Consider the following 26,118-nt stretch of genomic DNA (forward strand, 5'->3'; position numbering starts at 1 on the left):
CAGGCTAGAGCTCAGAGTCACTGGCTTAGGTGTGTGATCGTAGACATGACCCATAGTCATTTATTGGAGCCCAAAGGTTGTTGGCTTGGCTGGAGTCCCTGGTCAAGGCACATATGAGAAAGTAATCAATAAATAACTAAAGTGCCCCAACTATGAGCTGATGCTTCTCATCTCTCTCCCTTCCTGTCTGTCTCTTTCTCTTGCTTAAAAAAACAAAAACAAAACCATAAATAAAGAACACAAATGATATAAGTTGGGGTTTTGAAAAAATATTTGTACACCGATGTTCATAGCAGCATTATTCACAATAGCCAAAAGGTGGAAGCAACCTAAGTGTCCATTGCTGGAGAATGGATAAACAAAATGAGATAAAATACACGCAACAGAATATTATTCAGCCTTAAGCTGAACAACTTACAAACTGAAAGAAATTTAAAAGCCGAGCCAAGTGGTCCTCAAATGTTCATAGTTCAGTGTGCGTTTCTCCCCTAAAGTTCACATCCAGCTCCCATGGGCTCCTTAAGGCAGCGACGAGGACACAGGTACACTGGGTCCAGCCATGTGGAACTGCAGCAGTTGACTCATAGCATTGGTGACGCTTCTTCTCAATTGTGTGTAGTAACTGAGCTTGAGCCAAGCCAGCTGATATCTGTGACTGATCTAATTTGTAATTTTCTTCAATACATGAGTATGGCCCACTCATACTCTCTACTGCCAATGCTTCCAGAACGCCCACTGGACTTCGATCCCCATTCCTGTGGGCAGGATGTGGAATTGAAACCCATCAGAAATAAGAAAGAAAGGCTGGTTCTAGCCCTCTGGAATTGAGTTTTATTGGATTGGAATGGGAGGCTTTAGGGGAAAAAATGATCAAGAATGTTTTACAGGGTTCCCTGGACCAGGTAAAGTCAGGGAGCTGAGCCACCTAGTAAACACCCTGGATGCCAGGGACACGGGCCAAATCTTGGAAGTGGCGTAAGGGAGACTGAGCTGTGGGTGGGAATCTGAGGTGTCTGTTGGCTAATAGAGAAGGGCAATAGACAGCGTGAAGCAGAGCTTCACCTGCATGGGTCACTTTTTCCTGCTGTCCCTCTCACCCCCAAAGGTTTGGCCTTCCCCTCTCAGGTAACCTGTGTCTGGCCTGAGCTGAGAAGTTAAGATAAGAAAGGGACTCAGGCAGCTCAGGGACAGTGGGAAGGGTCAAATGCATCCCTGGAGGAAATGAGCGGGAAGTGACCGCCATCCCCATCTGACCTGCCCCTCTCAGTCCCTAGTAGGAACGTTGGCCATCGGTTGAGTATTCAGCCTCCTTTCTTCACTACTATTGGCAACAGCCCCAACTGGTGAACAAAGGAGGGCATGATAGCAAGATGATGCCACATAACGTGGAAAGCCAGCCGGAGAGATTCAGTCTCTCGGCAGAGAGCTCCAGCTGAAGCGGGAAGCTGCTGAGAGCCGCGGCCGCTTCACCCAGGCACAGATCCCTGTGTGCGTCTGCACTCCAGCGACCAAGTGCGTGCCGGCCGTCCAGAAGTTGTCTCAGGACTTCTGCTTTCTCCACTGTCCCTTTTCTCACTTCTTCGCCATCAGCCTTCCCAGCCCATGCAGTGTCCCAGCCTGGACACATAAGGCTCCCTTTCAGATGACAGTGGGCCCTGAATAACAGGTTTAATTATTTTCTATTTGGAAGAAACAGATTCTGACCCCTGCTGTCAGAGTTCAGGCCTCTCCCCCCTTTTCTGTGTCTAATCACAGTAACTCAAACACCTCATGTGTGGTTGGTTAGGGGCTGGGAAGGGTGGATAGTTGGCAACACCTAGATGACTTACTTATTCTGTTTTCTTCTATGACAAATAAGCCTGGTGGTTAGCCCTGAGGTCAGCCAAAGCCCCTCCAGCTCCTTCCCTTTCAGTCTTTGGGGATGCACTTACACACTTCCTAAAGTCTCACAATTAGCTGCATTTGTCAGCTCATTGTTGTCCTTTCTTTGAGGAGCAGTATTTGAAAGGGAAAGGTGAGTCCTCATCTTCCCCTGCTGCTTCCATAATGCCTGTTTTGTTGTTTGGGATGAACTCCCTCAGGAAGCTAGCTGCAGCCTGTGCCCCTGCTGTGTCTACTACACTGGGAGTGGTTATCTCCTTGTTATCTCTGCACCTCTGTCTCGGGTCCTGGAAGGGATCCCACAGCCCAGAAAGCACAGCCCTTTTTCATTCCCTTGCTGCATGGGGCCATGTCTTTCTTTGGTGCCATTCTGGCTGCCTATGTCTTCTTCCTGTGTGCTTGGTCTGTCTGTGTTTATTTTTCAGGACCAAGGCTTTAAGAAAAACGGTTCTCCCTGCACCAAGAAGATTCCCCTCCCTGTTCAGTAATGTCTGCAAATGAATAGATGTGAAGAATCTCACGGTGCCACCAATTGTCATGGGGCCAGCTGCTCTCCTGCCAGCTACGCTTTCCTGGGGATCATGATTTATTCTTTTATCATCAACAGATAAGCCTTAAGAGAATGGCTCAGAAAATCTTAAGTCCTGCAGAAATCATTGCCAAACCTGCTACACCTACCAGTGCAGGGAAAAGATGAATTTGACAGGCAGGAGCCTGGAGACATATGGTATTTGTGCTGTGGGTTTCGTGTCTGATGAGAGTTCTCAGCTGTCTGATTTCTCCTCACCAATTCCTTTAACAGAAGCCCATGTGCAGAATTCTGAGGATCTTCGAGTCACTGGCAGGTCCTTGAAAGGAGCATCTCACCCAGCCTCTTGCCCTCTAAGCAGTGACAGCATTTAATTCACCTCAAGTAAAAAGGAATTTACCTTATTTTATTTTATTATTATTATTTTTAGCAAGAGACAGAGAGAGACAGGAAGAGAGAGATGAGAAGCACTGACTCATAGTTGTGGCACTTAGTTGTTCACTGATTGCTTCTCATACATGTCTTAACTGGGGGCTCCAGCCGAGCCAGTCACTCCATGCTCAAGCCAGCGACCTTGGGTTTCAGCCAGTGACCTCTGGGCTCAAGACAACAACATGGGAGCATGTCGATGCCATGCTCAAGCCAGCGACCCTATGCTCAAGCCAGTGACCTCAGGGCTTGAACCTGGAACCTCAGTGTCCCAGGTCAACACATTATCCACTGTACCACCTCTGGTTAGGTGAGATTTACCTTATTTTAAAAGACTCTCAGAGAAGGAATTCTATTTGGGTCTCATTTTGGGGTCTACTACCAGGACATTATTTAAATCAAATTTAAATTCTTTAAGTTGAAAAAATACTTGGGGCATTCTTGAAGGCTGAGAGTCAAGTTATCACTAAGAATCTGCCTACCATGACTGGTGGTGGCACAGTGGATAGAACATCAACCCAGAATGCTGAGGTTGCTGGTTCAAAACCTGAGGTTGTCAGCTTGAGCCCGAGGTTGCTGGCTTTAGCCCAAGGGCATTGGCTTAAGTTCAAGGTTACCAGTTTGAGCACGAGGTCACCGGCTTAATCCTGTGGTTGCCAGCTTGGTCCTGAGTTTGCTGGTCCGATCCCCGGTTAGGGCACATATGAGAAGCAATCAATACACAACTAAGTGGAGCTTGGCCCTGGCCGGATGGCTCAGCGGTAGAGCGTGCAGGGGACCCGGGTTCGATTCCCGGCCAGGGCACATAGGAGAAGCGCCCATTTGCTTCTCCACCCCCCCCTTCCTCTCTGTCTCTCTCTTCCCCTCCCGCAGCCGAGGCTCCATTGGAGCAAAGATGGCCCGGGCGCTGGGGATGGCTCCTTGGCCTCTGCCCCAGGCGCTAGAGTGGCTCTGGTCGCGGCAGAGCGACGCCCCAGAGGGGCAGAGCATCGCCCCCTGGTGGGCAGAGTGTTGCCCCTGGTGGGCGTGCCGGGTGGATCCCGGTCGGGCACATACAGGAGTCTGTCTGACTGTCTCTCCCCATTTCCAGCTTCAGAAAAATACAAACAAACAAACAAACAAACAAAAAACAACTAAGTGGAGCTTTGTGTTGGTGCTTCTCTCTCAAAATAAATAAATAAATAGATAGATAAATAAGTAAATAAATAATCAGCCTGAATAGCAGAGCTACAAAGTCCTGCCATGATGCAACAGATACAGATGGTAGTGCAGATGTCCTGGTAAATGAATAAATGGTATTTCTTTTATGTGGAAAGATATTGGTACAACTTTCACAAAGCCAATTTGTAAAACACCTGAATCAAACAGAAAACAGGGCAATCAGCCACAGAGCATGATAAATAAGAAAACCTGCCAGATTAATCTAATAATATTCTGTAGCTGAGTGTCAGGCCTGGTGGAGGGGGAGAAAGCACCATGTATAATTTCTCCTGGCCTTTGCATAGCTTTGAATCCCCTCCCACACAGCTCACCCTCAGTGGGAAAATGTGCTCACATCACATGCTATGGGGGGTGAGTGGTCCTGGCAGCAGAGGCAAAAAAAATATTGCTTAGCAGGGTCTCATGCCAGGCCAGAGGGGTGCCCAGTGGAGCTCACAGAGGCCCCTTGCGGGCCAAGAAGGTTAAAGCGTTTTCATCAGTGACTTGGATGATGGCTAAGACCTCATCGCTCAATTGGGGGAAGAGGCGATTAGCTGCTGAGAAGACTACCGTGGGACTTTCCCTTAAGCCAGTCAGGAGTAGGGGAAAAAGAAGCAGGTTGACTTTGATGGATTGTAAAAGTGGCCAGAAGCAAGTAAATAAAATCAGGGAGGACATGCAGGACTGAACCGAGGTTCTATGCCTGGTCTCTGTCCTGGCAGATTCACAGGTGGAGGGTGTTGCGAGATAACATAGGACATGGTTAGGAAGACAGACTTAGAAATCAGACAAATGCAGATCCACTCTTGCCGTTTCTACTGCTAGATGCATTATGGTGGAAAAGTGTCTGACTTCCTGCTTCAGGCCCTGCAAGTCCATGGGTCCTTTGTGGGAATTAGAAAAAGGGTGGCAGGCCAAGTGAGTGAGCTGGCTTCAGTTCTTCCTCACCTCTTGATGGGCAGCTTTGTACAGGGCAAAACCACACAGACATATGTGGCTGCCCTGCCTAGCTTATCCTGGGCCTTTACTACTTTGGGCTGAAGTCTCCTTATCAGTAAAATGAAGGTCAAAATAGATACATATTTGGAGTGATTAATGATATAATACATATAAAGTGCTTAGCATAGTACTGGGCACATAGTTGGCACTAAATACACTGGAGCTAGAACAAAATGGGAAGTGTTTGTGTTATATAAATGTTTAACCCTATGTTTACACCTGAAACTAATATGTATAATATTGAATGTCAGCTGTAAGTTAAAAAAGGGTGGACAGTGGATCATACCATCCCCTCTCCCCACTGGCCCCAATGCTTCCGGGGTATATACATATATTTGGGGTGCAAGTCATCATCACCATCAGAAATTTCCGTCTTGTTAGCCCTTCTGGTCCCATGATGGGAGGGACCAGGGGTGGGTGGGCCAGGGATCAGATGGGTGTGAGCAGGGGGCCTCCCATATTCATTTGGGGTGGAGGACCACTTCTGGGTGTGCAACGAAGAGGGAAAACAGAACTACATAGGACACAGGAAGCCTTTCCAGATGCAATGACTCTTTTCTAGGAGCATTAATCCCACTTCTCAATCCCACCTGCGTAGCAGCCTCTGGCCTCCCAGGTCCTGCCCGAGCCTGGGGGAGTGGTCCATGCTCCTACATAACACATTCTGGAAGAAGACTGAGTAGGAACTCCAGCCTTCCTGCATACAAACATTTTGTCTCCTGTAACCCTGAAGTACGTCGGGCGGCGAGAGTCTTTGCCAACTCGAAGACGTCTTCTGGAGGAATAACTGCATGTGTTCCTATTTAGACAGCTCTGGGTTTCTTGGGAGCAGGAGGCCCCAGCACCAGCCTCTGCTAAAAGCCCTGGAACTTCTGTTAACCATGGAGCTCAGAATGTGGACTCCAAATCTGCTGGGAGATTAGTGGGCACTCCGTGTCCTGACATTCCTGGGGAGTTGTAGTGCCCCAAGACAGGGAAAAGTTAGCAAGCCAGAGATGAGAAGAAGATAAAGAGGGAAAAGCAGGATCCTGGCAGTTGGGTAAATGATGCTGGACAGGCTGTCTCTGGAGTGCACTGGGACCAGCCTGCCTCTAGGGTTGTGGCCTCGGGCCATCAGTCCAGGAGGGAGTTAGGGCCAAACCAACTGTACCTGCCCATTGCCTTTTCTTCCACATAGGAACTAAAAGCCCCCCATTAAAAAGCATACTCAGTGAGATTCCGAGCAGTGCATACATGGTATCAGGACCTTTGGGCAGAGACTTTGAAGCTGTGGAGATCAGGAAAGGACAGGCTCAGCTTGGGAGCAGTAAGTGGGAGCACTCCCCTCTGCAGCCACCAGAGGTCACTGGTTCCTGCAGCTGCAGCCCTGTGTTGGGGCCCATCTCGCACCTTGCAGAGGTAGCCAAGACATTCATGCTCTCCCTCAAGTCCTGGAGTCAACGGTGACCCAGGGGGAGAGAACAGGACCCTTCAACAGAACAGCCTCCATTCCCATGCCAGGGAGGGCTGGGCACAAACCTGGGCTCGGGTCCCCAGTCTTTGCTTTCTGGAAGCTCGTTCCGAGCATGCTGGGTATGAGGACATGGCACTGCACTCCTGGCTTCCCTCTGCCCCCAGCCTCCTTCACAGAGGAACAGCCCAGGGAGCGCTTTCTCTTGCAAGTGGCCTGGAAGGCCAGGGTGTCCCTACTCGGCTCTTTCCTTCTCGTATTGGAATCTAGGACTGGCAGATAGCCCTGTGCCCAAACCACCTTCACCCAGATGCTAAGCAGACTGTTTAAACCTCCAAATGTGTAGTCCTCACCTTGACCTACAGCGAACTCAGTACATTTTTGGTCCCAAATTAAATACACTTTGTAGTTTTAAGAAACTCCAGTTAGAGACCTCGGCCCTTCCCAATATTCCAGCACTCAAGTCTACCTGCTAACAGAGGTCCCCGCCTGCAGCGTCAGGTCAGGCCTGTCATCATCACCTGCCTGAACCTTGGTGAAAATCCTTACCCCTGGCCTTTCTGTCCTGGCTTCTCTGTGCTTGAATCTGCCTTCACTTAGCCACCAGCGCAAACCTGATCCTGCTAGCACTGCTTAACGGGTTCTGCGAGCTCCCCAAGGCTCACAGCTTGGTTCCCACAGGGCACTTTTTTCCAGCCAGAGCTCCACCTGGCTCTGGGCCTTTGTGTGGGCTGGACAGCTCCTTCTGCTGGGGGAAGGGTTCAGGTGACCTCTCCCTCCCTGCCCAGATCTAGAGACATCCTCTTCTCTCAGTGCTGGCTGTTCCTTCCCAGGTGTTACTGACGCACTTATGTTAAATGACCAGGTTTTAGCTTTATTTTTAGCTTTATTTCTGTGAGGCTTGAGCTACCTGAGGACAGAAGCCTGGACCAAGTCCACGGGTCACTCCAAAGTTATCCCGGTGAGGTATATGGCATTTGGCACTTAGGAAGAGCTTTAAGTTTCTGATGAATGAATTAATGTTCTCAGTGAAGTATAAGTCACTTAACACAATAAACACCAAACCAACTCTTCACCAGAACAAATGCTTTAGGAAAGCCTGCCACTGTCCCTCTTCCTGGTGGAGGAGCCAAGGTGATGACAAGAATGAGGGTGGAGGGCTTCAGAATCTTCTCTTTTACTCCTCTCATCCTCCCTGATCCAATACACTGACTAGCCGCCATGCGGTGTGTGCCCGTCCTCACCCCCAATTTACAGATGAGGATCCTGAGGCTGAGAAAGGTTGCCCCGGGGCCTTCAGTCAGCAAAGCAAAGGGCAGAGACAGGGTTAGACTTCAGGTGGCTCTAAGAGCATGTTCTTTATCATAGCACAGTGAGAAGACCAGGGATGGAGTCCCAGCTCTGCCACAGTGAGAAGACACAGGGATGGAGTCTCAGTCTGGGCCTCCACTTCCTTATCAGGTCAATGAGTAGATTTGAGGCTCAAAAGTGACTGGGGCTCTGAACTGAGCAAAACTGTCCAGGTGAAGGTCCTGGACAGTTTGCTAAGTGGTTAGAGCATCAGCCTGATGTGCAGATGTCCCAGGTTCAATTCCCAGTTAGGGCACACAGGAGAAGTGACCATCTGCTTCTCTCCCCTCACTCACCCCCTTCTCTCCCTCTTCCTCTCTCATAGCCACTGGCTTGATTAGTTTGAGCGTGGTCCCGGGTGCTGAGGATAGCTCTGTTGATTTGAGCATTGGCCCTGGGCGGGGGTTGCTAGGTGGATCCTGGTTGATGCGCATGTGGGAGTCTGTCTTTCTATATCCTCTCCACTCAATTAAAAAATAAAATAAAAATTACAAGGTGCTATGAAATACGAAGGGCCATGGTCATTAAGCTTTGTGGCTCATGGTCCCTCTCTCTGTCATGCCACTTTTCCCTTTCCCCAGCTGACCTAGCCTGTATTTTCTGTCCCTAGACTCTAGTCCCTGTTTCTGAGCACTTCTGTGACTTGGCAAGGTCAGTTGAGGTTATACCCAAGGAGCTGTCCATTGTCCTTACTTTGGTCATTTGAAAACCCAGTAGGCAAGTAGCACTTAAATGTCTAAGTTCTTGATGCCTTCCTGTGCTGGAACGAACTTTATTCCCCAGGATGCCTGAATATTCTGGCCTGTCTTACCATCCTCTTACCCACTTGCCCTTTCTGCTCCTGCCCTCTGCTCATCTTAGGAACCTCCACCTACTTCCTTTTGTCCACCCGCTTTCCTCTCTCATCTTCTGTCCTCCTCCCTCTCCCTGACACGCAAACCTGCACTACTAGAGGCAAAAACTGGCTTCAGAATGACCCCCCTTGTCTCTTGTGTGAAGGACTGGATTTGTAAGTGGGAATCCAGAGAGGAACTTCTGTGGAATGCCATACCAGCCTCTCAGTTCCCTTCTGAGTAGGGGTTTCCTCATGCCACCAAGTGTTGGGATGCAGGCACAGGCTCCATAGAGGGGCTGTGGTACAGGGTGCACGTACTGTACCCATCTTCTCACAAAGCAAAGTGGGTTCCTCTTTCTCACCATTCAGGACCAGAGTTCTCTCTTCCTCACTCTAATAAGTGTAATGGGGAAAAATAATTCCACAATGGGAACTGGCACTCTGATTTCTCCTCAAGAATTAAAAAGATATATATTTTTTATACCTATGGTTTCCTTTAGCATTAGAAAAATGTGAGGATGGGGAAGGAGCAGGGGTTATTTATTTTATTTTTTTAAAATTTTTCTGAAGTGAGAAGCAGGGAGGCAGAGAGACAGACTCCCGCATGCTCCTGATTGGGATCCACCCGGCATGCCCACCAGGGGGTGATGCTCTGCCCATCTGGGACATTGCTCCGGTTGACCTTAGCCATTCCAGCACCTGAGGCGGAGGCCATGGAGCCATTCTCAGTGCCTGGGCCAACTTTGCACCCATGGAGCCTTGGCTGTGGAAGGGGAAGAGAGAGAGAGAGAGAGAGAGAAAGGAGAGGGGGAGGGGTGGAGAAGCAGATGGGCACTTCTCCTGTGTGCCCTGGCCTGGAAATGAACCCAGGACTTCCACATGCCGGGGATGCTCTACCACTGAGCCAACCGGCCAGGGCCAGGAGCAGTTTTATTTCTTACACTCATTCATTCATTCACCCATCATACATTTCTTTATGAAATGTTTGCTAGGTGCCAGATTCTGTGCTACAACATGGGGATGCCAAGGAGCCCAGGGTCCAGCTGGAAGCAGGGAAAGGAAGATAAAGGTGCAAATAAGTACAATATATGGTAGCTCTTATTCGTGTATCTTGAATGTTAATGGAATCTTGGAGGAAGGAGCATCTCAGTCTGTATAAAAAGTCCAAGAAGGCTTCCTGGAGGAAGTGATGCTCATGAAGGGACTTTAAAGCATGTGTGAGGACAGACAGCGAGGCCGCTTCCAGGAAGGGAAAGAACATGTGCCAACACATGGAAGACATGTTCAGGAGCTACAAACAGATGAGGACATCTGGAATATATTATAAAAGGAAGGGGTTAAAATACTGGCAGGAGCAGCAGGACAAGTGGGAAATGCCAGATCATATATCTACCTCCAAAGACGTTAAACTTTTACCCTGTGGGCAAACAACTGAGGGCCACTGAATGTTTTGAGCAGGGTGGGGGCCTATAGCATTCTGCTAGGTGCAAAGAGCAGACTGGAGTGAGGGCGGGGCTGAGGGCCAGGGGACCAGGCAGAGGCCACTGCAAGAATCCTGCTGAGGAGTCAGGCGGTCAGAGGGCTCAGGCCACCAGAAGCATCCACAGCACTTGGGGTTTGCAGCATTTTCCAGCCTGAGTAGAAACCCTAAGGAGACTCCTCTGGGGCCATCAGTACTGCCCCCAGTTCATGACAACACCAGGCAAGAAGCGATAAGCCGGCCTCGTTTCTCCCAAGGCGCTTGGCCAGGGCTGTTCAGTTATCATTTCCTCTCCATAAGCACTGGGAAGGCTTCCAGAGCACTTCTGCCCGTGCCCCACCGCGCCAGGAGGACACGCCTCCCTGGAAGCGGCCAGAGGAGGAGGCGGTCCTCCCACCGTGCTGCCGGCACACACGGAGGCCGGCGCCTGCTGATTCTTCTCTTGCTCTGGCTCATTTTCCTTCTGGAGCAGCAGGCTCATCTCCTGCATTTTTAATAGCTGAGCATATTTAGCATTCAGCACACGTATGTGGGTTGATAAGGCCCAAGGAGAAGGCAACAAGCCTTGCAGGGGAGGAAAACCTCCTCCCTGCTCCCGCCCACACCAGTGGGTGTGGTCCCCCAGCAGCTCAGCACACCAGACCAGGGGGGCTAGCGGAAGAGACAAAGCAGGGTCAAAAGTCAGCTGGTGCCTGGGCCGCTCAGGGACTCATAGGTAGTCTGAAATGCTCATCTTCACTCGAAAGAGCCGAAGAGTCATAATTTCCTCTTGACTTCTACCTGGGACAGCCTCATCTTACCCAACTCTCTGCCTTTACCAGCAGGACAGCGAACTAATGGAGGCGCTCCCAGAGCCGAGAGCCGGGGTGCAGGGCAAGCAGGGAGTGCTGTAGGCAGATCTGCAGGGGACATACCCAGGAGGACGGGGATGCCCTCTCTGTTCCCCCTTTCTTCTCATGCAGAGTTGTTTTTAATCTCTGCAGACACAGAAAGCAGAAAACAACAAACCCACAGACCACTTAAATGTGTGTGAAATGCCAGGAGGTCTGCCTGGATTCAGCACTGATGTGGATCGCTGCACAGATGAATTTGAGCTACTTGAGAAAAAGCGTGCCCGGCCTGCTGTGAACGGAAATCTAAGGACCACGCAAAGCTGGTGCTTTCTTGGCCTCCCGGCTGATGCCGAGCTCCTCCGGAGCAGGGAACAGAACTTCAGCAGGGCGGACTGCTGCCCACTGGGTCGCTGGGGTCTGTTCCACCACACACCATACATTAGCTGCAGGCTAATGTGAGAAAGAAGCGAAACTTTCTTCCACCTTAGAATTTAGCAGCTCCTGTCAGGAAGCACGACATTAAAGAGATGTAGGAGTCACCTTAATATACCTGTGGGTCACAGAAGCAGAGACCCAGCCAGGGCCACTGGGCCGAGAGGTCCAGAGCTGTGCTGTCTGATACAGCAGCCACCAGACTTTTGTGACTAGTAAGCATTTAAAATGTGGCTGAGGAACTCAATTTTAAATTTTATTTAACTTTAATTCATTAAAATAAAAAAACAGGTACTTGCTTCAGTTGTTAGAAATGTTTGAGTATGTTTAGAACAATGTGGGTATGCAAATGTATTTTATAATCACAAATTTTTAATAAAATCTAAATATGGGTCAAGTATTTCTGATTAAAGTGTAGTTTCCAATTGAGATGGGCTGTAAGTGTGAAACGCACACAGGATTTTGAAGACAAAAAAAAAGAAACATAAACTATATGTTAAAATGATATATTGTGGGTATGTTAGGCTAAATAAAATATTAAAAACTAATTTTGCTTTTTTTCCCCACTTTTTCAGTGTGGCTACTAGAAGAGTTAAAATTATACATATGGCTCACATTATACACCCATCGGATAGTGCTAGTCTAAACAGCTGTTAACAACCTCCAGTAATGGAAATCTTAAAACCCATTTCAATGGTCAGATCCATTGTATTCACTTCAACAAATATTTACTGACAAGGGGAGTCTGTTTGCTGAGTGTGAGGAGCGAGTCTGTGGGAGGCCCGGCAGTTACTGAGCAGAAGGGACCCAGGAAAGTTGAATCGATGGTGCCACACAGTCACAGGCAAGGTAAAAATGAACTGCCATGGGAATTAAAAAGAGACACCAGCATATCCGGTGGCTGCCAAGGAGGATGGGAATGAGAACAAGGCTTTGATGAAAAGGTGGCCAGTGGGGTGGGCAGTGAACAGGGAAGATTTGGGCCAGGAGGGAAGGAACAAGATGTTGTGGAAAGAAGCTTGGCTCAGCAGTCCCTGCTTTCCTGTGTTCCTCTTCCCCTAGCCCCCCATTCTCCAGGGCCTTGACCTTGTCCCCTGCTTCTCTCAAGCCTGTACCTTCCTGGGAGGTCCCATCTGTACCCATGGCTTCAATGTGCATGTCCACACTGACAACTTTCAAATCTCCATGCTCATACATTCTGTACCCACCAACATCTCTATGTAGATGTTTCTCAGCTACTTCAACCTCCATTGGCTTCTCAGCTGAACTTATTCTCTCTTCCCCATCCTGAACTCGGGACCCTTCTAGCCTTCTCTTGAAAATGACAGGACCAGTTACCTAGTTGTCCAAGTCCCTAGACATCATCCTCAACTCCTCCTTTGTATTTCCTTGTATTTGGAGCTTGCATACAATGAGTTCCAAAATCTTGTGGAGTTTTCTTCCTTAGTATTTCCCCCCTCTGGCTGCTTCTGCACATGCCCACTGCTGCTGCCTGGGTCCAGGCTGCCACCATACCTCACCTGCATTACACAAAAGCACCCTCACTGTTCCCGCTGCTCCCTGAGTGGTCCTTGAAGCCATCCTTTCTACTGCTGTCTGGGTGAGCTCACTAAAAGTAAAACTGCTCTTTTGACAGCTTTCAGGGGCAAGTCCGAATTCCTGAACTCAGTGCACGGAGTGGACACCTCCCGAGTCCATCATCCCCCACGTGCACATTCTGTTCCCTGTGCCTGGGACATACTTCTCTCTTTAAAAAAGTTTCCGTTTTTTTCTTTATTACAAAAATTGTGGTAAAAATATATGTAACCTAACATTCATCATACTGATCTGGCTTTCTTTGTCTAGCTCATTACTATGTACCCTTCAAATTCAACTCTGTGCGACCTCTTCTGAACCCTTTCTGTACCCTCAGCTTGGGTTAGGTGCCCAGAGGATCTAACCTTGTGTGTTTCCAGTGTCTCAGCTCTGATCACATTGTACCCTGTGTTTAGCTTATGTCTCTTTTTACAGACTCCCGAAGATGGTGTCCGTCTTACTTAACTTTGCGTCCCCAGGGCTGCGGTGCACAGTTGAACAGGTTATGCACTGCTCTAGGATGCCTGGCTAAGGAAGGGGGGAGGGGATGAAGACCAATTGTATACTCAGGTCCTAACTCTATCCAGGTCTTTTCTAATTGGCACAAAGGTTTCTATAGGTGACATCAGTGGACCCTATATATTCTCAGGGCTTGTTATAGTGTTGACGCATAGTATTATAGCAGACACTCATTAAAAGGTTGAGTAAAGACAGATGGGTAGTCTAGGCAAAAGTATCAGAGGAAGACATGTGGGGAAGCTGGAATAATGGGATGGAATTAGATGATCAGGATTAGATGAGGGGCTTTGGAGGCAATTTGTAGAGTCCCTTATGTTGGGCCAAGGAGCTTAAACTCTTAATTCAGTAGGAACCTTTGAGAATCTTTGAGAGACTACTAATACTTAAAATTACAAAATATTCAGTCTTGGAAATGAGATTCAGAGAAGTTAATTAACTCATTCAAGGTCACATAGGAAGTTAGTGACCACACTGGATCTTGAACAGGCTTTTTCTTTTTAAAAAAATATCCAAGTCAGCTTTATGAAGTGATTCATGAATCAGGTAGCACCCCGTCTTAGCAACTAGAAGGGTGCTCCTCTGACCTGGCTTCTCTTGCCCCTAGCTCAGGGCCTGTTCTTCCACACCGCTCTCTGGGGAAGCCCACCTGACCCGAGGCTAAGCCCTGGAAGTCTCCAAGCCAAACCTTCCCAGCATCCCCAAACACATGTCCCTGGTGATGGTGGGTAGGGGGATGAGAGCCTGGCCGCCCGGAGGTGAGAACAGGCAGGAGACCGCCACAATCGCACCCAGCCTCTTTCACGGTGCGCCCCGAGTCTGCCTTCAGAATAGCCACCTTTTTCAAGCTGCCCATTAGCTTTCTGTTCTTCATAAAAGGCAAGTGTCCTAGTTTTTAGAGCCTTTTTCTTATAAGAGCTATGTCCCTCCATATATTTCTTTTGGTAGGTTTTCTTTGGGCCCTGGCTAGTTTTTTCAAATTCTTTCAAAACCACCTTTTGCTTCTAGCTGAAGGGGCCTCGGCAGGCTTACTAAATGCATGCTGAATCAGCCGAATCAAATGTGGAGGCTGATCAAATCCCAGTGGGCTTCCAAAGGCTTGCCTCCTGGAAGGGTTCTTGGTGCTAGCTCTCATTCCCCGGGGACAATGTTTATCATTTATCGTGTCTTAGGTTCATTTTATGATCTATGACTCCGGAGTCTCCTGGCTAATTCCTCCTAGCCCTCTGCCTAGCTCTCTTGTTTGATTTCTCTGTAGCTCACTTCTAGACTCCAAATAAATGATTTTTTCCTTTCCCATATTCAACTTCAGTCTGAGCGAGAGCCATTTCTCTACTTTTTTGGAAAGGTTTGACTTCTCAACTTTTATTCTAGTTATAGGAGCTTTGTCCTTTGGAACATGTGATACCAATGATACTAATAACATTATCGTCAAATATTTATCAAATGTGTACTGTGCTCCAGATATTGTACTTGCCACTTCATAAAATGTATCTCACTTAATCCTGACAACAATCCCAGAGGGCAGAGCTGTTATTAGCCCCCTTTTACAGATGAGTAGAACTGAGGCACACCAAAATGAAGCGGCTTGTCTAAAGCCACCCAGCTGAGATTTGCACACAGGCAGTAACTCCGGAGCTTGTGCTTACACCAGGACACCTGATGCTGCTTCAACAAACAATCTTGAGGTGCTTTCTGAGGCCACGTATAAGAGGGAGACTCACTCCCAGAGGCCCAGAGCTACCACCACAGTCACTTTTAGGCTAGATCTTCCCAAACCAGCTACTTCCTCCCACAGGACGGCCTTGAGATCCTAATATCAGAAAAGAAGAGCTTGTCCACGCGGCCCGCCAGCATGCCGGTAACTGCCCTCCTTGACGGCATGGCTAAACCTTCCCACTCTATCACGGGCACTGCACTTGATCTGGCATAATTAGCTCTTTACACAGTCATCATAATTTCCAGTGTGTAGTGACAAACCAGTTGACGAATGATTTTAGTTCACAGCTCTCCTAGGTATGAACTTAAGTGTAATTAACTATCACTAATTAACAGAACACTTTTCCCCTTTAAATATATAAATTAGATGAATGCCACAATTATCCCTTGTCTCTCTTTATGAGGCCTGAAGGATAAAGCCAGTCCTCAAGTGCTCCAGGTTGGGTCCCCTGGCATCGGAAGATACAGGCGCACCTTGCTTTCCCGTGCTTCACTTTGCTTCACAGATGTTGCATTTTTTTTTTACAAGTTGAAGACAAGATCCTCCACCAGCACACAGGCTGTGACTCGCTCTGTTGCAGTCTTCGCTTTGTCAGGTGGTGTGAACCCAGAGTACCTCTGAGGTGTGCCTGTGCTCACTGCTTCCCGTCCTCATCTCCACTGCAGTTTCCTATCTGTCCATTCCACAGGCAACCTCTCCTGACTCTTTGGTCAAGACTAGATAAAAATAATGAATCAAAAGCCTCTGATTTTTTGGTCACCTGCAATCAGCTCTGTCCCAGCCCATCAAAGGGGTGACACGCTCTTTGGATTGGCTCTTTTTATCCCACAGTCAGTTCCTAACCCCCTTCCTCTGCTGTTCCCAGGAGCAGAGGCCCGGCTGCTCCCACAAGGGGGCTCTATAGGGGGCCTGCCTCCCAGGCCCAGGCGGCCTGGCTCCCCGTTGGGAAGGCTGACAGCTTTTGATTATCTACACCAATGCTTCTCTTCACTGAGGCAGAAAATTGAGAGGTGACCAGATCGCTGAGAAATACTTCCCTGTTAGACACAACTTGGCTTAGCTCATAGGAGCAGAAAAAATTCTCCTGTCAGGCATGTGGCACTTTAAGGTCCCATGTTCCTTCCAGTGTTTTGGTTTCTCACCCCATCATTTGGGTTTTTTGTCCCTCCCCTCTTTAGACGCGATGCCCAGGAACAAAGCCAGAGGTAAACACTGTTTCCTGTGTTGACAGGGACAAGCAACAAGAACAGAAAGCTGCTGGCTACAGCACTGGACACTTACCATGGTTTGTCCCTTGATCCTTTCGCAGAAAAGACCGTGTGCTGTTTGCTGCTGGAGGTAAGTAGATTGTCTTTGGGCGTTCTGAATGGCTTTGAGGTGCTGCTGGCAGAGTTATGGCCACTGAGACAGGCTTTTGTTTTCACCTGTACTAGTGATGTCCTGGAATTGGAGGGTGGAGATGCTGGAGAGGGAGAAGGTCTGCACATTGAACCGTGTCTTCTCTCTAAAGAGGGAGAAAGAATAGAACTCAGTACATCGTCTGTAGTGAGTGAGCCTCTCCTACACTCACGCCAAACTCACAACAGGCAAAGAGAAAAAAGAGAAACACTGATCCTGCAATGTCTGCATACCTGAAGCCCCAGTTCTGACTAAGGTTTGTCTTTTTTTTCTGAGTGAGAAGTTGCCTTTATGCAATTTATTATAACTTCTTATTTTTTACAGAGACAGAGAGTCAGAGAAAGGGACAGATAGGGACAGAGAGACAGGAAGGGAGAGAGATGAGAAGCATCAGTTCTTTGTTGCAGCTCTTTAGTTGTTTGTTGATTGTGTTCCCATATGTGCCTTGACCGGAGGGGACCACAGCAGAGCGAGTGACCCCTTGCTCAAGCCAGTGATCTTGGGATCAAGCCAGCGACCTTGGGTTTCAAGCCAGCGACCTCTGGACTCAAGCCAGTGACCATGGGGTCATGTCTATGATCCCACGCTCTAGCCAGTGACCCTGCGCTCAAGCTGGTGAACCCATGCTCAAGCCGGTGACCTCAGGGTTTCGAACCTGGGTCTTCCACGACCTAGTCTGACGCTCTATCCACTGTGCTACCACCTGGTCAGGCTATTATAATTTTAAAAATAATATTTCCACAAATATCAGTGGAAACTCCGATCAAATAACTTAAAATACACATATTTAGCCCTGCCTTGGTGGCTCAGTTGGTTAGAGCTTCGACCTGAAGCATAGAGGTTGCCAGTTCAATCCCCAGTCAGGGCACATACAGGAACAGATGTTCCTGTCTCTCTCCTATTTTCTCCTGTTCTTTCTCTACTATCAATAAAATAAACATTAAAAAAGGTAAATATACATATTTAAACTTATTTTTTTTGCCTACTGACTATGGTTTGTCTTGACATCCACTCCTCTCCCACAACTAGTAACTGAACCTCTGTGTCAAATGGTACACTAAACTAAACCAAGGTTTTCATGGGAGGGATTTACCAGGCCTTCCTTCTGCAAAACAACTTCCATAGGACTAGCTGAGGGGACACCAGGTGTCACCTGAACACAGTGGGACGACCATACAGCCAACATGGTCCCAGGCAGCTACTCAGAGGCTAAATGGTCTCTTGAAGTGGTGAGGAGAGCAGGGCTCTTAAAAGAACCCACAGGAAATTCTTGAACCCGACTAGCAACAGGGTCACTGTTGGTCAGAAGGACCAGCAAGGCCTGAATAAAAGAGTCTCTGAGAGCCAAGAGTGGCCCAGTATCTGCCCACATGCCAGCTGTGGCCTCTCCAGGGCTCCCTGAGGTCTGGGGTTATAGCTGCTCGGCCATGACATGCCTCACTTGTTCACACTCAGTCAGCCCTGTGGTCTTGATTCGATGCACAGGATGTGCACACCCGACTTGACTGCAAGTGCAAAAAGGTTTAGTGTCCACCAACTATAGTGGTTCTTAACTGTTATAGGTAACAAATTTGATAAAACTGAAGGACCCTCTCCCAAGAAAAATGCACATTTATACATGCCCAAAAACTCTGTACAATGTTACAGGAAGGAATCTTGGATCCCCAAATACAAAGGCTCTGAATTCCTAAGTCGTCTCTGGCTCTCTTGTGCCTACTACAGGACCCCACCTATAATTAGTGTTTAATTAATGTGTGTTCAATAAACACAAGATGATAACAAGTGTCCTGAAGGGAAGACCTGGAGATTGCAAATCTGGAATTCTGGTTGAACGTGATGTGAACAAGGTGGGAGGCAAAGAGTGCCAAGCATATGCTCCCTCCATCTCTAAGCTGAGTCTCAGGCTCTTCCTATCAGCACGTTGCTGGCTGCTATTCCAGCTCCTGGCCTAGGAGAAGGAAGCCAGACTGACCTTGGCTATCTGAAAGGGACTTCGGAGTTTCTTGTGCTCCTGTGTACCAACACCTATCAGGTTGTCTCAAAGCAGACTGACTCTAGTCCTCTGATGACGTGGGAGTTGGCAGGGGCGGGGGGAGGTGGACTTTTGAGAACCATCTGAATGATGGGTATTTTTGCCTGACCAGTATTCATATGCTGCCTCCACTGAATAACTATACAGGTAATTTTTCTTTATACAATCAGTGTAGACTGTCCAGGCATGCTCAGTTTACAGAGCCATCTGTTGAAGGTTTTGAAAACCAAGAGCTAGTTCCAGGGCCTGTTTTGATGTACCAGAAAGAACCCTGGTGAGCAGCCAGGAGATCTAGGCTCCAGTGCCAACCACACCACATCAGTGAGCCTATAGCCCAGAGTTCATCACTTAAACCTTCTCACTTTCCATGTCTTTATCTGTAAATGAAGTGGGTCCCTAGATGGCTTCTACAGCCTCTTTCCACTCCATTATCATAAGTACAAGGCATACTTACACCTGCTCCTTCTCTTCTCATCCCTCATGGTTCCTGAATGTTATAGCAATAATTACAGCTGAAGGACTGAAATATTTTAGTCGGGCAGGATCTTCCTTGGAGGAATTCATCCTTCGTAAAACTGCACTGGCCTTTACAACCCCTGTGAGACAGGCAGGAAGCAGCCAGGCGTCTCCACTCCCCTCATGCCTGACTGGTCAGAGAAGACCCGGAGAGGTGAGGTGACTCGCCAAGGTCGGGGCCAATGGCCACACAAGCAACGAGGCCTCGCCACTTCGCAGGAAGGAAGGAAGTGGGGTGTCCCGTGGCCAAGATCTGGAGGCAGGAAACTAGGCAGTACAGGAATTAGAATCACCGAAAGTTAGAGCTGGATCTTCAAAGCCTGCTCATCCCAGCTCCGTGCTGACTGAGGAGCTGATCAGCTAGAGAGCGTCTCCGTCACTAGCTCGCAGGGCAGGGCAGACCCAGTGAGAGGGAACGCTGAGACCAGAACCAACTCCTTTCACTTCCAACCCATAGTTCTTCCTGCCTTTCAGAAATGTCTTGCTTAGCAATTTCTTTTTTGGCAGAGATTTCCAAAACTAAAATAAGATTTGCTTTTTACCACTATTGCTTGGATCTTTCCTGCAGTCTTCCCTCACTCTTGTCAGGCTGGCTGGAGGGGGTGGGGTGAGGGATGTGCAAAAATGTCCGTCAGTTCCGGTGGGAGATGAGCCTTGATAACAAAGAGAAATTTTACTTTGCTAAACCAAGACTTAAAAGTAATGTAAACAACAATCAAAGATAAATCACAAGGAAGGGTGCCACTTGGGACAAAGTGAACGGGCCAGGCCAGCAATTCTAAAATCACCTTCCTCGAGAATCCTGATTAGTGATCCTGCCAACCTGCCCCACACAACCAATTGAAAGAACGAGTTACACATGAGAGATATTCATCAACACTTGAATTTTTTACCCTGAATTTGTGTGTGTGTGAGATTTTGTATTATAACAGATTAAAAATGTATTTCCTATTTGTGAAACTGTTCCATGTTGTTCAGACTGAATTAAATCTACACTATTTCAAGATATCTCACAAAGAGATCTGGACTTCTGTCCGCTGAGCCTCCAGAGAATCAGCTTATCAGCCGCCCGTGCCTATAGAAAGGCTATGTAAGGCTCTATGTGGGGACCGTGGTCAGAGGGGTCTGAGCTTCACTCATACGGTGGCCTTTACACTTCACTCAGTTAAGCTTTTGAAAATGGGTGGGACTGGCCCTGGGTCAGGAAGAGATTTTTTTCAGCAAGATCCAATTCCTATTTACTCTGTGTTTCCCTATCTGTACAGGTTTGCCTTTTGGCATAGAGGTGGGATGGGCTGCTGATAGAACACAGGGTCTGAGTTTCTTGGAAAAAGATGCACCGGTAGCTGTGCAGGTAGAATGTCTCTGAGTAACATGTTCCAGTTTTATTTTATAATCATTCTGCTACAAGCCCTCACCTACTTTGGGCTTACTCATTTTTTTGTTTGTTTTGACCAAGAGTATACCTAAGGTAGATCCTTATAATTATTTAAATTCCATTTGCCCTGCCCAGAAAAACTTTATAGAACACTGTGTTTTTACTCGGTTAAAATATTTTATAGACTGAAGCAGTTTTAGAGAAAAAGAGCATGTCCCTTCAGATTTTCTCATTCTTTGTTAATGGACATATGTTAACAAGACTGTAATCAATTGATATTTTGGACTACAGTATTATTTTTCAACTGACATTATTCTATTTATACATTTCTAACCCCTTATACAGGTCATTTGAAATGCTTAGGTGATAATCATTGATATGCTCTAAATTACTTGGCCACTCTCCTACTATCTACCTACTGTCTAGCTTTTTATAAATTTATTTATTCATTTTAGAGAGGAGAGAGAAAGGGAGAGAGAGAGACAGAGAGGGAGAGAGAGAAGAGAGAGACAGAGAGAGAAGGTGGGGAGGAGCTGGAAGCATCAATTCCCATATGTGCCTTGACCAGGCAAGCCCAGGGTATCGAACCGGCGACCTCAGCATTTCCAGGTCGACGCTTTATCCACTGCGCCACCACAGGTCAGCTGTCTAGCTTTTTAAAAAGAAAGAACAATTGCCTGACCAGGTGGTGGCACAGTGGACACAGAGTCAGCCTAGGCCACAGAGGGCACAGGTTTGACACCCTGAGGATGCAGGCTTGAACGCTGGTTGCTGGCTTGAGCCCAAAGATTGCTGGCTTGAGCCCAAGGTTGCTGGCTTGAGCAAGGTGTTACTGGCTCAGCTGGAGGCCCCTGGTCAAGGCACATATAAGAAAGCAATCAGTGAACAACTAAGGTGCCACAAGGAAGAATTGATGCTTCTCATCTCTCTCCCTTCTTGTCTGTCTGTCCTTCTCTCTGTGTCTCTGCTTCTCTCGCTTAAAAAAAAAGTTTACTTAAAAAGTGATTTAGGCCCTGGCCGGTTGGCTCAGCGGTAGAGCGTCGGCCTAGCGTGCGGATACCCGGGTTCGATTCCCGGCCAGGGCACCCAGGAGAAGCGCCCATTTGCTTCTCCACCCCTCCGCCGCGCTTTCCTCTCTGTCTCTCTCTTCCCCTCCCGCAGCCAAGGCTCCATTGGAGCAAAGATGGCCTGGGCGCTGGGGATGGCTCTGTGGCCTCTGCCCCAGGCGCTAGAGTGGCTCTGGTCGCAACATGGCGACGCCCAGGATGGGCAGAGCATCGCCCCCTGGTGGGCAGAGCGTCGCCCCTGGTGGGCGTGCCGGGTGGATCCCGGTCGGGCGCATGCGGGAGTCTGTCTGACTGTCTCTCCCTGTTTCCAGCTTCAGAAAAATGAAAAAAAAAAAAAAAAAAGTGATTTAGGATCATTTCTTTAAGGTATAGTAAAAGGTTGAAATAGTTTATAGCTCTTTAACACATTTCTTTCCAGATTGTGTGACAGGCCTGACCAGGCGGTGGCGCAGTGGATAGAGCGTTGGACTGGGATGCAGAGGACCCAGGTTCGAGACCCTGAGGTCGCCAGATTGAGCGCGGGCTCATCTGGTTTGAGCAAAAAGCCCACCAGCTTGAACCCAAGGTCGCTGGCTCCAGCAAGGGGTTACTCGGTCTGCTGAAGGGCCACGGTCAAGGCACATATGGGAAAGCAATCAATGAACAACTAAGGTGCTGCAATGCGCAATGAAAAACTAATGATTGATGCTTCTCATCTCTCTCTGTTCCTGTCTGTCTGTCTCTGTCTATCCCTCTCTCTCTCTGAAAAACAAAACAAAACAGATTGTGTGACAGAAAGAACAAACTAATCTATATAGTACTAATGTTGAATATGAGTACCACTTACCTACTGAAGTGAAACATGAAATCACTGTCAGACGCCCATGCAGAATTAAGTGTCTACTACATCAAATACCACCTACGTGAGTGCTTTGGGATCAATAAGCTCTGGTCTCACCCCTTCTCTCCTTTGGCCAGTAGTAACAATTATTTACTAAGACTTTTCTATGTGCCAGGCACGCTACTTAATACTTGATTTACCTTATGGCATTTAATTCTTGCAATACCCTAAGAGAGGTGCTACTGTTACCTCTATTCTACAGATGAAGAAACTGGCTGGGCATATCTTTAGAGACTGTGGTTTTAACTCAGCTCTACCACCTTGAAGCACCAGGAGATACTGCAGCAGCTGGGAAATACCTGCAAGAGCCCACTACCCCCCTACACACTGGGCATTTCAGCAGGGCACCTGACTCCCCTATGGAGAGGAAAGAAACAAGGTGTTTGGGCAGCTTTTAGGTATCAATAAGCAGCCCCATGCTACAGCCTGAAAGAGTTGGGGACCACAGGACCAAAGAAATAAAAAAACAAATCCTTTTGCTTTTTTACATTTCCATCACAAGCAGTCCAGATCGAGTCTCTGCAGCTGGCTGTCCTAAGACCATACTGTACCATATCCACCTTAACCATCCACGAGTGACCCTGGGGCATGGTCCCAGAGACCAGCAGAGTGGACACTTGGAGACCCTGATTCTCAGCATTTAAAAACTCTCTGTTAAGCGTAGGGAGCCCTAGTGTGCTCACAACTCTCCCCCCTTATTCTCTGCAGGTGAAATCCACCAGGCTCTCAGGAAACTCCACTTCAGTAAAAATTCAGAGCCCTCCCCTCCCTCTGTGCTTATTCATGAAGACATTTTCATACTCACAGTATCACTATCCTGCATCCAAAACCTCAGCGCAGACCCAACACCCAGGGTAGAGTCTGGTGCCTGTTTCAGAAAGAACTTGTTGGGAATTTTCCAGTATGGTGTTTAAGGTACCAGTACCTTCTAACAGACTCGGGGCACCACAGTCACTGTGGCCCACTACGGAGGGCAGGCTCACTCAGGTTAGCCCAGCACCTGGCTTTCTCATCTGACAGCGCCAGTCTCCTTCAGCCTCCACCCCGAGAGCAAGAACATAGCAAATCATTAGCCAGGTTTTAGCTTATCAATGAATTCTATCAGCTTTAGTAGCTGTGGTCAGGATGCTTTCCATAAAAGACAACTCGGAATTCCAAGGACCTTCTTCCAAAAGTAACTGGACCTTGAGGGTGAGAGCAGAGCAGAGACCTCAGCAAGAGGTGGTGGTGGTAGTGGGGGGCATGTAGGAACCACCTGGTGAAGTAAGCATTTCCCCAGTTTACAGCTATGGAAACTGAGGCCAACTGCATTTCAGAAACTTGCTCGAAGCCACAAGGCTATTAAGTGGAAGAGCCGGGGCGAGAATCTGAGCTTGTGGTCTCATTGGCCACAACTGTAGTTAGACACTAAATATAGCGCCCTGGTGGTCAGAGGAGGGATACTGAATGACCTTCCTCAGGAGGGGAGGAAGTGAAGAGCAGGAAAGTCGAGTGACTAAGGAGGTTGTGAGTGGTGGGCGCAGCATGCCAAGCTGTTCATGTGCCAGGAATGCCACACTCGCCTCGGGCTGGAATGTCTGTTTAAAGGCAGCAGGGCCAGAGTGGCTGGGAGGTTCCTTACAGAATGGGTGTGTGTCACCAGTAAGCTTATACTGGGTCTTCTCCTCTGTCACTTTCTGCCCACTGCTAGGCAACATGCCCTGCATGGGGCCCTCTGACAAATGCCAGTGTGGGCCGGTGGCTCACGTGCTCAGATCTTAGATTTCCCAGGCTTTCTGTTGGCTTGGTCTATCTGGTCACTCTGTGCCCATTCATTCGGTCAGGAAGAGAAGCAGCATTTCCTGAGTATCTACTATGTGTCAGGCACCGTGCAAGCTACTTTTACACCTACCAGCTCACGTCATCTACCCAACAACCCCACTGTTAGCTTCCTTGTTATAGATGATAAGTTAAAGCTCGGCAAGATCATGAAACAAGACCAAAGTCATACAGACCTCAGCAGCTGGAGGAGAGCCCTGGCCTGCTTGGCCCTTGAGCCAGTGCCCTGTCCACTGGGCCAAACTGCTGGGAGGTTTTCTTCCCTTTGCACTTCAGCAGAACACAACTCTAAAGTTAGACAGTGTGGGATCCTCCTTATCTCTCCCCGTTGGTAGTAGCGTTCCACCTTACACCTAATCTTCTATTGGTTATTTATACTGAGGTGTCAACTTGTGGCATCAACCACCACTGGGTAGGATCTGGGGAATTGCAGTGATTTTCCAGGACCCCGAAATGTTGCCATCAGGCCCTAAAGATGTCCTCACTAGACAGCTAATCTAGCTAAAAGAAAAGTCCAGCAAGTATAGACCTGTGGAAGAACAAGCACATGTCCACACTGCTGGGCACTTTCAAGGGATGACATTTCCCCAAAGAGCATCTGTGATAATAACAGGAATTAAAACACACATACAGCCTTTGATTTGGTAACCTTGTAATTTAGTCTAGAAAATAGACTGCAAAGAAATATCCCTCCTCCTGCCTGACCAGGCAGTGGCGCAGTGGATAGAGCATTGGACTGGGACGCGGAGGTCCCAGGTTCAAAACCCTGAGCTTGCCAGCTTGAGTGCGGGCTCATCTGGTTTGAGCAAGGCTCACCAGCTTGACCCCAAGGTTGCTGGCTTGAGCAAGGGGGAGCAAGGGGTCACTTGGTTAGCTGTAGCCCCCCGGTCAAAGCATGTATGAGAAAGCAACCAATGAACAACTAAGGTGCCGCAACAAAGAGTTGATGCTTATTCATCTCTCTCTCCCCTCCTGTCTGTCTGTCCCTATCTGTCCCTCTCTCTGTCTGTCACAAAAAGAAAAAAAATATTCCTTCTTCCCCAAAGATATTCTCAGCAGCCCTGTTTACAATAGTAAAAAAATACCAAAATCAACCTAAATGATCAATAATAAAACAATTGAAAGTGATAAAACAATGGAAAGTGACAGGTATGAGGGTTATCTCAAATTTAAGGAAATGTCAAGGGCAGATGTCTTGTTTGGTCTTTCATCCCTGGCACTTAGCCCAGGGTCTCACCTTGATAGGCACTCACTATGTTTGCTATTGAATGAGTGTTGTGAGGGAAGGTGGCTACCACAGTGCCAACTCACAGCTGGCTCTTCAGAGAAGCTCCCCTAATACATGAGAATACAAATCCACCAGAAAAAAAAACCCACAAGAAAATTAAAAAATATCACAAAAATATGTTAACACTAATCATTAGTTTATAAAAACATAAAACATTTAATATATACATATATATAAATATATAATGTATTTAGATGAAAAAAAGGGAAGGATGAAGGATGGATTGCTTAATAAGCTTTTTTTTAAGCTGTTTAAGTCCACGCAAGAAAAAGATTAAAAACAAACAAACAACAAAAACATAAACAGTAACATATGCTTAACCAGTGAGGGCAAAGGGGAGAAAACAGGTACAAATACAAAGGTAGGAAGGAGAGAAAAGCATGTGCCAAAGTCAAATCTCATTCGCTCACTCACTTCCTTGGCACGTCCCATGTGCCAGGCCCTGAGCGGTAAGGGTGGTGATAAGATAGACACTGTCATTGCAGAGGGTCCCCTCAGGGTGGGGAGGTGCT

The 26,118-nt window shown here is 47.9% G+C and overlaps 1 protein-coding gene across 6 annotated transcripts in view; it reads right to left on the reverse strand.

The window, feature by feature from the left end:
• ATXN7L1 (ataxin 7 like 1) overlaps nucleotides 1-26,118 on the reverse strand; it is a 272,109-nt gene that overhangs the window by 44,642 nt on the left and 201,349 nt on the right. For 4 of the 6 annotated variants that reach the window (XM_066238539.1, XM_066238537.1, XM_066238540.1 and 1 more), the window contains one exon: nucleotides 16,511-16,733. In XM_066238539.1, coding sequence (XP_066094636.1) covers nucleotides 16,511-16,733 — 223 coding nt within the window. Of the gene's footprint in view, nucleotides 1-16,510; nucleotides 16,734-19,717; nucleotides 19,829-26,118 lie in introns of all 6 variants that reach the window. The other 2 variants (XM_066238538.1, XM_066238536.1) reach the window with 1 other exon arrangement.

Source organism: Saccopteryx bilineata, chromosome 7 (genome assembly GCF_036850765.1).
Source record: "Saccopteryx bilineata isolate mSacBil1 chromosome 7, mSacBil1_pri_phased_curated, whole genome shotgun sequence".
Taxonomy (NCBI): Eukaryota; Metazoa; Chordata; class Mammalia; order Chiroptera; family Emballonuridae; genus Saccopteryx; species Saccopteryx bilineata.